At 36.1% G+C, this 14,008-nt stretch overlaps 3 protein-coding genes across 5 annotated transcripts in view; 1 reads left to right on the forward strand and 2 right to left on the reverse strand.

The window, feature by feature from the left end:
* The window catches only part of wwtr1 (WW domain containing transcription regulator 1), a 38,308-nt gene extending 35,290 nt beyond the window's left edge, over window positions 1-3,018 (forward strand). For all 3 annotated transcript variants that reach the window (XM_059034456.1, XM_034029342.3, XM_034029341.3), the window contains exon 6: window positions 189-3,018. In XM_059034456.1, coding sequence (XP_058890439.1) covers window positions 189-370 — 182 coding nt within the window. In that variant the 3' untranslated portion in view covers window positions 371-3,018. The remainder of the gene's footprint in view (window positions 1-188) is intronic.
* Window positions 3,019-5,910: 2,892 nt separating this feature from the next.
* On the reverse strand, window positions 5,911-7,492 carry LOC117416780 (transmembrane 4 L6 family member 1-like). The gene is made up of 4 exons (XM_059034172.1): window positions 7,409-7,492; window positions 7,159-7,301; window positions 6,630-6,810; window positions 5,911-6,329 (listed from the first exon to the last, which is right to left on the reverse strand). Exons 1-4 carry the CDS (start codon window positions 7,478-7,480, stop codon window positions 6,312-6,314), a joined length of 414 nt encoding a protein of 137 aa, XP_058890155.1. The 5' UTR covers window positions 7,481-7,492; the 3' UTR covers window positions 5,911-6,311.
* A 2,642-nt stretch (window positions 7,493-10,134) lies between these two features.
* Window positions 10,135-13,705, reverse strand: LOC117417436 (transmembrane 4 L6 family member 4-like). Its single transcript, XM_034029588.3, has 5 exons — window positions 13,430-13,705; window positions 12,758-12,847; window positions 11,633-11,766; window positions 10,897-11,080; window positions 10,135-10,356 (listed from the first exon to the last, which is right to left on the reverse strand). Exons 1-5 carry the CDS (start codon window positions 13,601-13,603, stop codon window positions 10,339-10,341), a joined length of 600 nt encoding a protein of 199 aa, XP_033885479.1. The 5' UTR covers window positions 13,604-13,705; the 3' UTR covers window positions 10,135-10,338.
* Between the last annotated feature and the right edge of the window lie 303 nt (window positions 13,706-14,008).

Genomic DNA, 14,008 nt, shown 5'->3' on the forward strand with positions numbered 1-14,008 from the left:
ATGTTATATTTCTGCTTCAAATTTAAGTGACCGTTGAATGTTCACACAAGTTTCTGGAATTGTACTAATTATAGAGTGATTGAATAGCACCACAGAACTAGGAACTAATGTGGTCTGAAATTGTGATTGATTGTTTGAAGCTGGTGGAAAGTGTTCACAACTGTGAATGTTATTCCCGCCCCTTGCAGGAGAGAGCATGGCTCAGACCACCATGTCCGTAAACCAGCAGAGCCGCTTCCCAGACTTTCTGGACTCGCTCCCAGGAACCAACGTGGACCTCGGCACGCTGGAGGGAGAAGACCTGATCCCGATCCTCAACGACGTGGAGTCTGTGCTCAACAAGAGTGAGCCCTTCCTCACCTGGCTCTAGGCAGGGTGGAGCTTCAACAAACACAAACACAAACTGTCCAGATTTCCTTCTGGGACTGGAGGGTGAGGGATGTAGAGCAAACAAACACACCACCCCATCCAGCTAACAAGACTTTCTATTTCTGCTTTCTCTCATAGCATGTTCAAGTGACACTTATTCTGTCATATGTAGACAATATTCACTACATTTAATGTACTCACTGGTAGACCATTAAGCTAGACCTTTGCTTCATCCTCTGCCCCATGGGAATAAGCATCCGATGCTTGTTGCTCATAATGAACCAAAGGACATGCTGCATTGCTGACAAAGGCTTGGTTTGGTTCAGGCACACTGATGCAGAGTACAAGTTTGGTGAACTTATGTATAGATGGTACCAAATACTTTTATATAATGTATTTGTGAAAAAGTAAAGCTTTAATGATTATCCGTAAACTGTATGTTTACAGTTTCAAGTCTTTTTTTTTTTAAACACAATTACAATAAACACACTTTGCTAGTCAATCAGATAAACCAATTAGGTATTCTAGTCATTTTAGATTGTCTTTAGATGTCGAGATATACAGCCTGTGTTTTGATAGTGATCACATTAAGGACACTGTGGGTTTCTTTTCCCTTTTTTTTCTTATTTTTTTTTTTTAGAATGAATTTGGGAAGAACCATTGATTTTTAAAAGTAGGTGTTTGATGTTTGAAGCACTAGAAGTCAGCAATGAATTGTAAGATTTCTCAAAAAAAAAAAAAAAGAAACAATGTTGTATGTTTGGGAGAAGAATTTAAATACAGTTTTCAGGGCCCACTTTGTAAATTGTAACTTTTAACGCAAAAAAATGTGTTCGTATGGCATCATAAAGCAGACTTTTTTTATATTAACTTCAACTAGTGAGAATATTATATTTGCAAAGTGGGCTAGAATGATATACCTAAAGAGAACAACATAGAAGTGTGTTCTGCAGGGAGTCTGGGGAAAAAAAACAAAAAAACAAAAAACATTTTGTATTACTTGGGTTGTCCAAGTATTAATGTAAATAAAATTAGTGATATCTTCAGTTAGAAAAATATGGGTCGAATATCAGTATCACAAGACACTCTGAAGTCCACCTGCAGCACAACTTGATCATTTGTGATGGTAATCTTTTATTTTTTCCTGCATGTTGGATGCCTTACCTGTTTTTCCTGATATAGGTGATTTATAATCATGTTATTTATCATGTCTTCTGTATTATTTTATTTTATACAGTCCTATTCATGAAACTGTAGCATATGCCTTATTTAAAGACTGTTTTCATTTTTAATTTGGTATCCATGAAACCTTTTGTTACTGTTTATTAAAGAGTCTATGCAGTTATTTTTTTTTTTTAACAGTCTCTACCTTTTTAAATGTTTACAAAAACTTAAAGACTGTCTTTGAATGAAGAGCCAGCTAGAGTTTCATGCGAAGGGCTTATAGACTTTAAAGGACTGAGAAAGCAACAAAGCTGCTGGATTATTAAAAACAGAATGCATTCATTAAAGCAGTTCCTCCAGCACTGCTCATGACGTCCAAGCAAAGCCAGCTTCTGTAAACTGAATCTAAAGTATATTAACTTTTATTTGTCGGACTCTTACGTACACAGGAGTCCAGAGTTCTAGTTCCTGTGACTCATGTGTTATAAAGCGAGGGGATCACAGTCTGCCAGCTTTTCTTGCGTGAGGGGGAACAGTCTAAACATTCGCAGGATGTTGCGTTGGGTTTGCACAGGGAGAACTTTTGAGTTTATTCTGTCCGACAAACGGGGAAGAAGCAGGTAAAAGAAAGGTCAGTGTGAATGCTCTTGGCAAAAGCACTGAGAAGAAGATTGCAGTGTCTGAGAGTTAATGGATGGCTACATCTAAACAGAAAGTCAGTAAATCGTACACTAAATAAAGAAAATGCTCAGTGAGTATCCCAAACTAAACTGGGTCCGTGGAAATTAAGCTCTGTTGTTTCTACTATATAGTATTATTACAATAAAAAAAAAAAAAAAAGTATTAGTTATCCGAATGTAGATAATTGCCAAAGTCATTATAGTAACCAGAATCGCCCCAAAGTGGTATTTGTTGTTCTGCAATCATTGAATTAATTGCTGTATAGCAGTCAGAAAAAATGCCCAACAGCAAGGTAGATGAACAGGTAGAGCCAGTTGTTCCATAGGTCACATTCCCAGTCATGACACATGCAGTGCCTGGATTTACTGGGATGCAATGACAAGTCCTCCCTGTGCTCTTATCAGTAGAAGGTTTTAGTATATGTGAGTGGTGATAGCATGTCAGTGAATGCTGGAATCACAAACTAATGTTGTTACATGCAACAGTGTGGAGTTCACATATAAGAATGTAACCCTCCATGTGGAGACTTTGAATAGTCATGTAATGCTATATATATATGTTTTAATACAATATTGATTGTTGAGATATTAGATATGTTTCTCTGTAAACTTGATACATACTGTTTTGTGCCTGTTTTCAAGTGAAGTGTGTGTTTCTATTGTTGTTTTAGCATACAGAGAGTATGCATGCTAAACCGATCACATTACAGTTTATTATATACACTTGTTTGGTACTGGTTTTTATTTCTTTGGTCTTGTACTTGAACAAAAAAAAATGAATAAAAACAAATATAACTGAATTAAACATTCTACCTTCGAAGTTATATGTGATACCATGTTAAAAGAAAAGTGGGGCAAGTCAGCAGCAAGTGAAGTGACAGCATGGTTCCTTATCCAAATTGTATATATTTACATAAGTGAATTATCATGGTGGGTTAGTTTGGTAAGTTAAGCTGAGGGAACACAAGACCACTTTGTGGATTGGAACTTGGTTTCAGGAGACTAAGTTTCAGATCACTGCATGACACACCAGCGGAGACTTGGGGTTTGATACAGCAAAGTTGCCTCAAACTAGGTCTCTGTCTCCTGGAACCAGGTTTCAAGCCACTGTTCCTGAAAAAACTCTTAACACTAGAAAACCAGGCTGTAACTGATGATAAATCCTTACATCTTCAACGTTATTTTATTTCAGTGAACATGAAATATGTTTTTTCCTGTGTGTAACACATGTTCTGTAATATTAACTTTTTTTAAAAATGCATATTTAACACATCTATAAATGTGTTATAAACTGTTATTTGTAGTGTTAGACATTTCAAAACTACTTAAGTTAGGTCTCCAGTCTCTTTCGAAAGTACGGCACAATACAAATTGACAAATAAAATAAATTTATGATGACACTAGTGAGTATGTGCCATAGTCAACACTGCATACATTTACCAAAGTATATTTGGCATCTTTCTGCAAGGCATTCTCAACATCAAAGTCTGAGACATCTAACCCACAATGTGCAGCAGAGCTCTGGATCTTAAAAGTGAGACCTTTGATGAGAATCCTAACCTTTTATTAAGAGTTCAGCAGCACCCTGCATAGGCAGCATGAACCTATGTAACTCATTACAGCTGTCTGGTACAAAACAATCTAAGTGATAGATTCTGCAACATTATGCAGGTTGCAGAATCTATCACTTAGACACAGTAGTGGTTTTGACTGGACGGTTTAGAAAGAATCTGAAAATATGGTTCTGCCATTATAAAAGGTGAATTTGACACCATGCCATGTTGGTGTGCCTGGTTTGTGACTCTGGAGCTTGCAGACATCGGCACATGGTGAGAAGGTGGTCTTAATGATAGCCCGCAGCACTACCATTTCTTTCCCACACTACTCCAGACTGACAGATCATTCCTTCTCAAATGGAGTTCTGTAACAAAATGTACTTTCCTCTTAATTTCATATGGAGATCTATTCGATCAAACTGTTAAATTTGAAGCATAAAGCTTTGGCAGCTCATTAAATATATGTATTAAAACGCAGAGAACACTTTGTTTACTTTGTTACGAAATGTTTATGTTGCTCTGTAGGAATTCTACTCAGGCTGTTAAAACACAGCAAATTCTTGGTCATGCATGCAGTAGAAGGCAGCTGTTTGGAGCTTGTACAGGGCTTTTTTTAATCGGACTCGTAAATCATTCAGGGGTGATGGCACATTCAGATTTCATTCAGCTTAATATCTCCATATATAGTAAAAGATGGCCTTTTGCAAAGGGATGGGGATTTCAGGGATCGGCTTAAAGCAACAGCAGCCAAGTGGAAGTGGCCATGTTATATGAGGGGCTTAGTTTGTAGTCAGACAAATGCTGGACCACGGTCATTACAAATTAACCCAATGCAGTATTTCCTTGCAAGAAAGCTGCTTCCCCTTAAGTGCCCAAACGATGGCACTGCCCGCTGCATTTCATTAGCTCTCAAGAAATTGAGGAGGGAGTATCGTATCTGAATGGCAGTTTCAGGGAGTTTCCAGGATTAACAAAAAAAAGGTCCCTAGTTTGAACAATTATGGATGCTGAAGGCACAGCTGTATGAAAATGGATGAGTAATTGCCCTGAACAGTGTGTTTTGATAAGGCTTTCCAATGTAGTTATATTATTGTTATTTATTTCTTAGCAGATGCCCTTATCCAAGGTAACTTACAAATGTTACAAGATATCACATTATTTTTACATACAATTACCCATTTATACAGTTGGGTTTTTACTGGAGCACTATAGGTAAAGTACCTTGCTCAATGGTACAGCAGCAGTGTCCCCCACCTGGGATCGAACCCACGACCCCCTGGTCAAGAGTCCAGAGCCCTAACCACTACTCCACACTGCTGCCCCTATATTTGCATTACTTAATTCTGATTTGTGGACAGAGGACAGCTTTTTTGTAAAATTTGCATATATCTCTTGTTATTTTTTAAATTTTTTTAGCTAATGTTTGTGTTTGCCAGGACTTTAACTTTTTATACTGTTCAAAAGGCAATTTGACTGTTCTTTTGATGTGCTGAGGCAACCGGAGATTAACTCAGTTCAAATAACAGCACAGATGTGAATCAGAGTGCAAAAACAATGAGCACAAAACAAGCTTCTGAATGTGATATAGCTAATGTAAAAACTTAATTATTTCAGAAGACCTATTATTATTATTATTATTATTATTATTATTATTATTATTATTATTATTATTATTATTATAGCTGTCAATTATCAAATGTACATTTACAAATGACTAGAAATATATTTTAGATAAATTCCATCAGGGCTTCTATATGCCAGTTAGAATCCCTCCAGGAAAAAACAAAAACAAAACAAAAAAAACATTTGACCTTTTGCAAGAAGATCCGGCAGTTTTCAATTCCTTTTTCACCAAGGTAAAAATGCAGACCATTTCTAGACCATTATTCAGATTTTGAAAGATATCGATACTATACCCGCATCTGCTGGACATAATACAACATTGTCATGAATACTCGGGCCATTTTCAGCTTCAAAGAAAATGGCCCTTAGCATCTCACATGACCAATAAGTCACCCCACACAGCAACTACTGATGAGGGGCTGACCATAACAGCATATGTATATTGGCCTGGGGGGACCCAGCAGATATGTACATATTAAAAAAACGCTAACATTAAAGCTTTATAGCAAAAGGGATTTTAATATACAGTACACATCTTTTCTTAGACCAGCTTAGCTAGCTTCTCCACCAGCAACCCCCTGAACCAGCTAGACCATCTTAAAACCATTAATCCATGCGCTCTGACCAGTATACCCCGGTGCTGTTACGCTCATTTTTACTATTCAGCGGTTTGTTTGCATTCAAGGAGGCTGTGTGGTATCAAGTTAATTACGTCAAAAATGGGTTTTACTTCCACATTTCCTTTACACATTCTTACTACAGGTAAACACTTCAAAAACAAACTTGCTAACAAGAACACAGTTTCTAGGAAAGGTCAAATATCATGAACCGATTCACTAAATAATAATACGGAACCCATTTTACAAACGGTATCAAAGTATATCTGGAACTAGATCAACTCTGTTCTTGAGCGTCACCTTCACGCTGGCTCAACGCTCTGAAAAGAGACAAACACACACAGGTACAGCAATGTGAACAACAAAGTGGATATTACTATTAAAAATGTATATCAGGTGTTCCACAAATGGTTACAAACTGTACAATAAACGCACATGCTCAAACCAGAAGAGGTGGTGTAGTGTATGTCTACAGCTTTCAGTTCATGACATAGCGGGGAATTTACTTTCACAGTGATCTATTGACCAATATACTGCACATGAAAGGGATATTGTTCTGCGTTCGAATGAACAAAAAAGGGAAATTCTTATCTCATGTAGTACAAAGTGCTTTGAAATACCTGCTTGCAGCAGTTATAGTTTCCACAAAGCACAACCAGCATCCCGTTTATTAACTGAACTAAGCAGAGGATGAACTCGATGCCACTGAGAGCCAGGAGAGTCGTGAACAGAGTCCAGTTCCACAGCACGATATTTGCTGGTTCCGTGCATGTTCTCCATACGGAGGGATCAGACAGGTAGCTGTGCAACAAAAATAAAAACAGAATTACTATGAACTGTACAGATCTTTCTGAGCATTCTATTTCGGATTTTAAATGCCATTATTCCACTGGAATTACACATGTAACATGTAATGGGTTACCTATAACAATAGGACCATGTTTACTACCTTTTACATGTGGATACCTGCAAATATTATTTGTATGTGAAGTGAAACTATATTATTTAATTTTCATTAATCTTTATTTTTGCTTGCAAGATCTATGCTAGGCAAGGCTTATTTTCCAGCATAATAAACATGTGCAACACGGTACTAGGAATCAGTGAGTTATAAATAAACACTTTGTACGATTCAGGTTTGGATAGTACCTGCCAAAGCTCTTTGCAAAGGGATAGCGCCATCCTGTGGTGGTTAAACAGTAAGGACCTTGAGTAAGAGCCAGGACTGAAACAATGAAACAGTATCCTGAGCCAGCTATTCCAATCAGGACAACCAGCAGCCAGTAAAGCATCTATTGGGTGGGGGGGGGGGGGGGGGGGGAAACAAAAACTATAGTACTGTGAAACAATGAAATGAGCTTCATATTTATTGTATGATTTGAAACAAAACGAGTCTTACAGAACAGCCACGCCCACACTCAGCGTTTCCACAGCAGCCGCAAGAAACTGTTTTTTCCAAACATGTGAACATGACAGAAGGTAAAATCACCTGTAAATTAAGCAAACATAGCTTTTATTTGTGGATATATATATATATATATATATATATATATATATATATATATATATATATATATATATGGCAGCTGGCTCTTTGAGCTAATATATATATATATATATATATATATATATATATATATATATATATATATATATATATATATATATATATATATAAAGCCCTTGTAAAAGTTTTAAAAGTAGCCATTAAAACCATACTTCTTTTCCATAGTGTATAATCATTAAGACAGAAACAAAAACTATTAGAGCATACAAAATATATTTAATTTATATCAGATATAAACTCTATATTTAAGTTATATTTAGTGAAGAGCATCCAAACAAAATAATGGTCAAAGATGTTGACATGAATTTAAATGTTTAATACAGTCTCCAGATCTCAAATATTTGACTGGAAGAGTCAGATTCAGAAAACGCGTTAAATGTTATATTCCCACAATTAAATTATTCTGGTAGCAAAGTGCCACAGATATAAGATTACTGTTTATTCAAATGTGTAAAAACTGTAAACATTTGTATCTCATTGATACATCTTTTAAGAAGGATTTTTTCTTTAAAGACAGCAAACTATTTTCCTTTATTAGATGTTTGTAACATATGCAGTAGAATTTCCTCTAGAACCCATGAACATATTTATTATAAACACACTTAGTGGTGCACTGTATATTGCCTGTATTGAGAAGACTTACCAGAAGTCCGGCTCCAACAATTCCTTCAAAGAACCACACAAAGTTAGTGAGCTTGTTGTCGGTAGCAAATTGGAACTCCCCATTGGGGAAATACAGCAGTACATCAGCAAGGACACACAGCACAGCCAGTGGAATCAGAGCTGCTCCGATGTATTTTGTGCATTTCTCGAAACACATCTCCACACCTCACAGTGAAGCTTCAGTTAGCAGTTTCATTTCAGATAATACAGTATGAGGAAACCTGTACAGATCTCTCTCTCCCTTGTGCACATCTGTCTTCTATTTGTACAGGCCTGTGCGCATCCTGTATCTTCCCTATATTTTATTAACTGATTTGGTCTCTATGGTAGGAGAGTTTATTCAGAGATTATGAGCAAAGCTTCACTTCTTAACAACAGAGTCTATTACTTGCACCCGGCTAGATTCCTGTGAAAAATATTAAACCCAGTGAAATATCTTTTGTTTAAAAAGATAATTTGTTTGAGGATTTTGCAACTGTTTGGCCTACAATTCTAATTTTAGGATGGTAGAAGATCTCTCAATATGCAATATCTGAACTGATCATTGTTTTGTAATGATCCAGTGGGGGCTTTAACCACCACACAAAAGAGCAGTAAGAAAGTCTCTTGTATTATCGCTGATCACCTTGTCTTAACTGTAGAGGTCAGTCACCTAGCAATACTCTCACAACACGTTTACCTTCACCACCCACTCTACAATATTAGGGTAACACATAGTTTGGAGTCCAGGATTAGAGAATAAAAAAAACAAGGAGTCTCAGAGACTTTACAAACTGAATTACCAGATGGTTTTTCAAGCGTATTCTTTTAATAATGAACAAAATCTTTTGTCATAGTTACAGGGGAGTACATTCAATTGATTTAAACGGATCTAAATACTGCCATATTTCTTTTTACCATCTCTTAAATACAAAAATACACCAAAGAGATGTTGGTGTTCTCAAAGTACCCCTTCTAAAAATAATTAAAATAACGTTGGTATTTAGATCTTCCATGGTTAAAACCAATGTAATAGTCCCAACAGTGTTTTTAGGGTCACTTTGGTCTCCTCATGAGAAATGTCGGCCATTTTAGGCAGCTAGTGCAATTACATGTGCTGGCTGGAGCTACAGCGCCCTCTATCAGGCCTATAGTCCTAGAATCTTGTAGCCTGTCTGAAGTGAACAAGTGACTTGTGTTATTTATCACAGCAAGTCTTTCACAGTGCATTCTGACATATACTAATATATCATTTAATTAACTCAATTCTAGAGATTAAATCACTTGTTGTTGACATAAATATTTATTAAAAAAAAAAAAATCTCAGGTCGTTTATGCAATACAATTTACACAGGTGGTACACAGTAAATAATGTGTGAATATATAACCAACCATCAAATACTAATCTCTTCTAATTGATTTGTGATAAATGTTAAGAGTAAAAAAGACATATAGACATGCCATATAGAAGTACATAGCTGACTGAGTCATAAAATAGTCAGAAGCTTTTTCTCTGTATACAAATACAAAATATTAAAGGTAGCATGTTTGTATGTTTATGAGTTATTTAATGGTTGATGAAGATCTTTGGATACACTTCAAAATACAAGTCCAATGACTACTCTGTAGCTACACTTACACATTACTTACATCAGTTACCACTTTGTTAAACACATGTGGTTAATGTTGGAGTTCCATGCTCACAGTCATGGAATTGTGTACTAAATAGAGAGAATAACTGTTAATAAATGGTAACTACAATGCCATTATGTGTAGTTAATATATCTGTATTTTGAAGTGTATTCAGATCAATACGCCAACAGACACAAGTTGAAGGTAAATCTGCTAAAATTTTAATAATCAATATATATATATATATATATATATATATATATATATATATAGATAGATAGATAGATAGATAGATATAGATATAGATATATAAAAATGGCATCCGTTTTGTGCATCTGTTATCATAAGACAAACATCCTCCAACAAAGTATAATAAACAATGCCCTGAAACAATATTACATTTCTGAAATAGGAAAATAAAATGTAACACTTGTAAACTCGTTTTCAATGAGAAATGTGTCACGCTTTCTTCTTTTTATTCAGTGCAGTTAGACAGGTCCATTGCCCTAAAAAAATAAAGAATACAAAAATTAATTACATAGAAAATATGTAAAAGAGATGCTAGTGTGTGTTAAGTGTCATGTAATTAACTGGGCATTAAAACATTACTTTAATTTTCGCCTCTTTATTGTGGGAAAGAACAGTGGTGTGCCTTTATCAATCAAAAAGCAGACAAAAAAAGAAAATGAACGAGTGAGAGAGAAAGAAATACTAGCTAGAGAAAGTTGCAATTAATGGGGAGTTAAAACATCATTTTAAATAACTGGGATTATTGGGATCATTCTAGCCCAACTCTACAACATAGGTGATCAAAAACAGATACACGTTTGGCTCAGTAAAGCTGTATGCAGGATTCTCAGACTGTTGTTTGTGGGGTATCCCAGATTAAACATTTTTTTGTGGGGTTCAGAATTTTACAACGGTTTAAGACCCACAACCTCACAGAGAAGGTAAAACATACCTACAGTATGCCACATTCATTTTATTATGAAAACACAATATCAACTTTATAGAAACAAATGGAAGTGCCTCCATAAAATAATTACCCCACAGCAGCCACAACAGTCACCACATATTGCGCCGATGAGTCCGTTAATGACCTGGACTGCACACAGCACCGCCTGGACAGCGCCCATTATCAACAGCATGGAAAAGAGGGTCAGGTGCCAAGTAACAATGTCTCCAGGCCCTTTACATACAGTCCATAGTGTGCTGTTTGACAGATAATCCCTGTAGAATAAATGCATGGTCTTTACATAATTCAGTAAAGACAAACGATAAGAACTTCATATGTAAAGGATACTGGATAAAGGATTGCGTGGAGTCCATTATAAACTCTGTATATATACAGAGAGGATTTTGATTGCTTGAGACAGACAGTTGCGTTAATAATTATATACTGAATAATGCATGGCGAGGCCCGAGCAGTTTATCCAAGCGTCCCACCCCAAGGGTGGGCGTTCAGTTCTCATTTATCACACATTACCTACCCCTTGCAGTATTTTTTATAATCTCTGGTGAGCATTGTTTTCCTGCCAGAGTTCTAAAGTTCTGTGTTGCTTGTTGTGGGGGAGGGTTACTCTACTTAGCCTATATCAGTGAGTGATTAGCTCACGCGTGTTTTCTGTAATAACCATCCAGTTGAGCCTATTGAAAAAACTGCTCACAAATAATAATAATAATAATAATAATAATAATAATAATAATAATAATAATAATAGGTCTTCTGAAATAATTCAGTTTTTACATTAGCGATATCACATTCAGAAGCATGTTTCTTACCCATTATCAAATGGATACCTATATCCTTCAGCAGTTGAACATTTTGGACCTCTATCAATGGCAACAGCAGACACTATGAAAGAGTATCCTGCCCCTGCCAGTCCCACTGCAGCGAATATAATAGAGGTGAACATCTAGAAGAAGAAGCAGCATATACATTTTATACAAGGAGGTAGAGTTCAGTATGCCACATTGTGTTATTACAGATCATCTGTATTTCTGCTAGCTCAGTAGGGAAGGATACTGAATTGGGAACAGAGAAAGTACAACACTGGCAGCTACAGTCAGCTTTCCCCACACGGCACATACAAGCATATCTCAACCCTGCCTGGGACAGACTACAAGGTAGGGGGCGAGAGGGTCTCCAATTTGCCTATCCAATCCTTCGCCTCTGGGAGACCACCAGACAACATTTAAAATAAGCCTTCAAAATCCTTCATATCAATACAGTATGACTTTTAATCACAAACCAGTCCTGGTGCTTGTTCCAACCATGTTCTAAATTGTTTAATTGAACCAATTAAAGCTTCATCCAGACCCTGAACTTGTTAATTATCTCCTTTTACCTGTTTAACCTTAATTGAACCTCCAGGACCATGATTGGATACCCCTGCTCTAATCAATGACAGATCCAAATGCTGCCACCCTAAGATATGGTCTTATTAAAAATACACACATTGGTTTCATTACCTAAATACATAAAAAGTTCAATTTGAATTAACTTAAAGGGGGCTGTTATTATATGACCTACTGTAAAGGTTAGGGTGTAATTAATGACCCATTTCCAATACATTAGGCCACCCCAGGTAAAGGGTTTACTTTGGTCTTTAAATAAATTCCTATTTTGTTTTAAATAGAGAAAATTCCTTAATAATATTAGAAAACTGAGAAAGAACTTCAGAGACCTTGAATTATTTCACGAGGTTGTTTGGCTTCTAGTTTTGTAATATTAAGAACAATAATTTGTACTTAAAAAAAATAGGATTTAATTAAAGACTAGCGTTAACAATGAACATATCCAATACCTGTTTGCTGGATTTCTGTACAGCCCTATGAATGGACCATCATTACAAAGTGCAGTCGTTTCAGGTATGCTCATATTTGATGTTTCTATTCATTTCTTACCGCAAAGCGTTTCCCACAGCTCTCATTCCCGCAGCATCCACAGCAGTCATTGTTTTTCAGACCCAGAAAAACCAAGGCAGGGAATATCATCTACAAACGAATGCAATGCATATCTGAATTGAACCCCAGTACTGATAACACATTTCTCAGGATGTGTCGTGATACAGACTGCTTCAAACTGTGCATTATGATCCTTAACACCATGAATCCCTATAAGAGACAAAATAACACTACTTCTTTTTTATCCTTTGCTAAAAAGCTCTCTTCAAACGATCACTTGCAAATAAATGTTTATTTTGCCTGATTATACATGTTACAAACTGAATTTAGACAACAACAGAAAAACATATTTAAATGCAGTTATAAGTAGAGCATTCTTTGGAAGATTTTGGTTGTGCTCTGTCTCCTCTCCACCAGCTTGTGGCCAGAGCAGTTAGTTATTTAAAATGGTCCGGTCATACTTTATATTAAATAGGCAATAATGATTACAGAGTTATTATTGACAGTACTGCAGTTCTCTCTAATGTTATGATTGAGGTTAGTGTTACGACAATAACATTTAATATTACTAAATGGTTTGGTAATATCAATGGTAATATGTACCGTTAACTAAAAAAGATATTTGACTTATTTATGTATGTATTTACTTATGGCATAGTACTTCACACTTACTAGAACTCCAGACCCCATTAACCCTCCGAAGTACCACACCTCTTCTGTGATGTTCTCATTCTTATCTACTGTTTTCCCTCCTGGAAAAAACAGTAAAATGTTTGCAAGGGTGCAAAGAATAGCAAGAGGAATGAGAGTGATGCCAAGGCATTTGGCAAAGCTACCAGAACACATTATTCAGAGAAAGACAAAAAAGAAGAGCCAATCAAATGTCCTTGAAGTCTGGAACTAAAGCTTGTTCCTTTCTTTAAAGAATCCAATGTAATATGACATCCAAAAATCTTCCAATAACTTTGATCATTTCTGTTTGGTGAACTGTATATATAGATCCAAATGCCCATGATGTCACTGTGACACTCCTTAAAATAATTAAGGTCAGTTCCATGTGCTATGGCAACCATCTGCTTCAGTTAATATTCTACTTCACTGGTTGAGCCACTGTCATGTAATTTCAGAGATAACCTCATAATGTCTGGGTTATCACAGGCTAATACGAACCCACCCATCAGTAATATAATGTTGTGACAAATTATTTATATCAGTTAAAGCTTTGCTTTGAGCGATTAGGAAATCCATCAG

Source organism: Acipenser ruthenus, chromosome 12 (assembly GCF_902713425.1).
Source record: "Acipenser ruthenus chromosome 12, fAciRut3.2 maternal haplotype, whole genome shotgun sequence".
Classification (NCBI taxonomy): domain Eukaryota; kingdom Metazoa; phylum Chordata; class Actinopteri; order Acipenseriformes; family Acipenseridae; genus Acipenser; species Acipenser ruthenus.

Coding starts and splice junctions, on each gene's coding strand:
- LOC117416780 (XM_059034172.1), bottom strand. CDS start 7,480: ATGTTCACATGTTTGGAAAAAACAGTTTCTTGCGGCTGCTGTGGAAAC. Junction 7,302..7,408: donor AGTGTGGGCGTGGCTGTTCT/GTAAGACTCGTT, acceptor CCCACCCAATAG/ATGCTTTACTGGCTGCTGGT. Junction 6,811..7,158: donor TTTGCAAAGAGCTTTGGCAG/GTACTATCCAAA, acceptor TTTGTTGCACAG/CTACCTGTCTGATCCCTCCG.
- LOC117417436 (XM_034029588.3), bottom strand. CDS start 13,603: ATGTGTTCTGGTAGCTTTGCCAAATGCCTTGGCATCACTCTCATTCCT. Junction 12,848..13,429: donor TAATGGGGTCTGGAGTTCTA/GTAAGTGTGAAG, acceptor ATTCGTTTGTAG/ATGATATTCCCTGCCTTGGT. Junction 11,081..11,632: donor AGGTATCCATTTGATAATGG/GTAAGAAACATG, acceptor TTTATTCTACAG/GGATTATCTGTCAAACAGCA.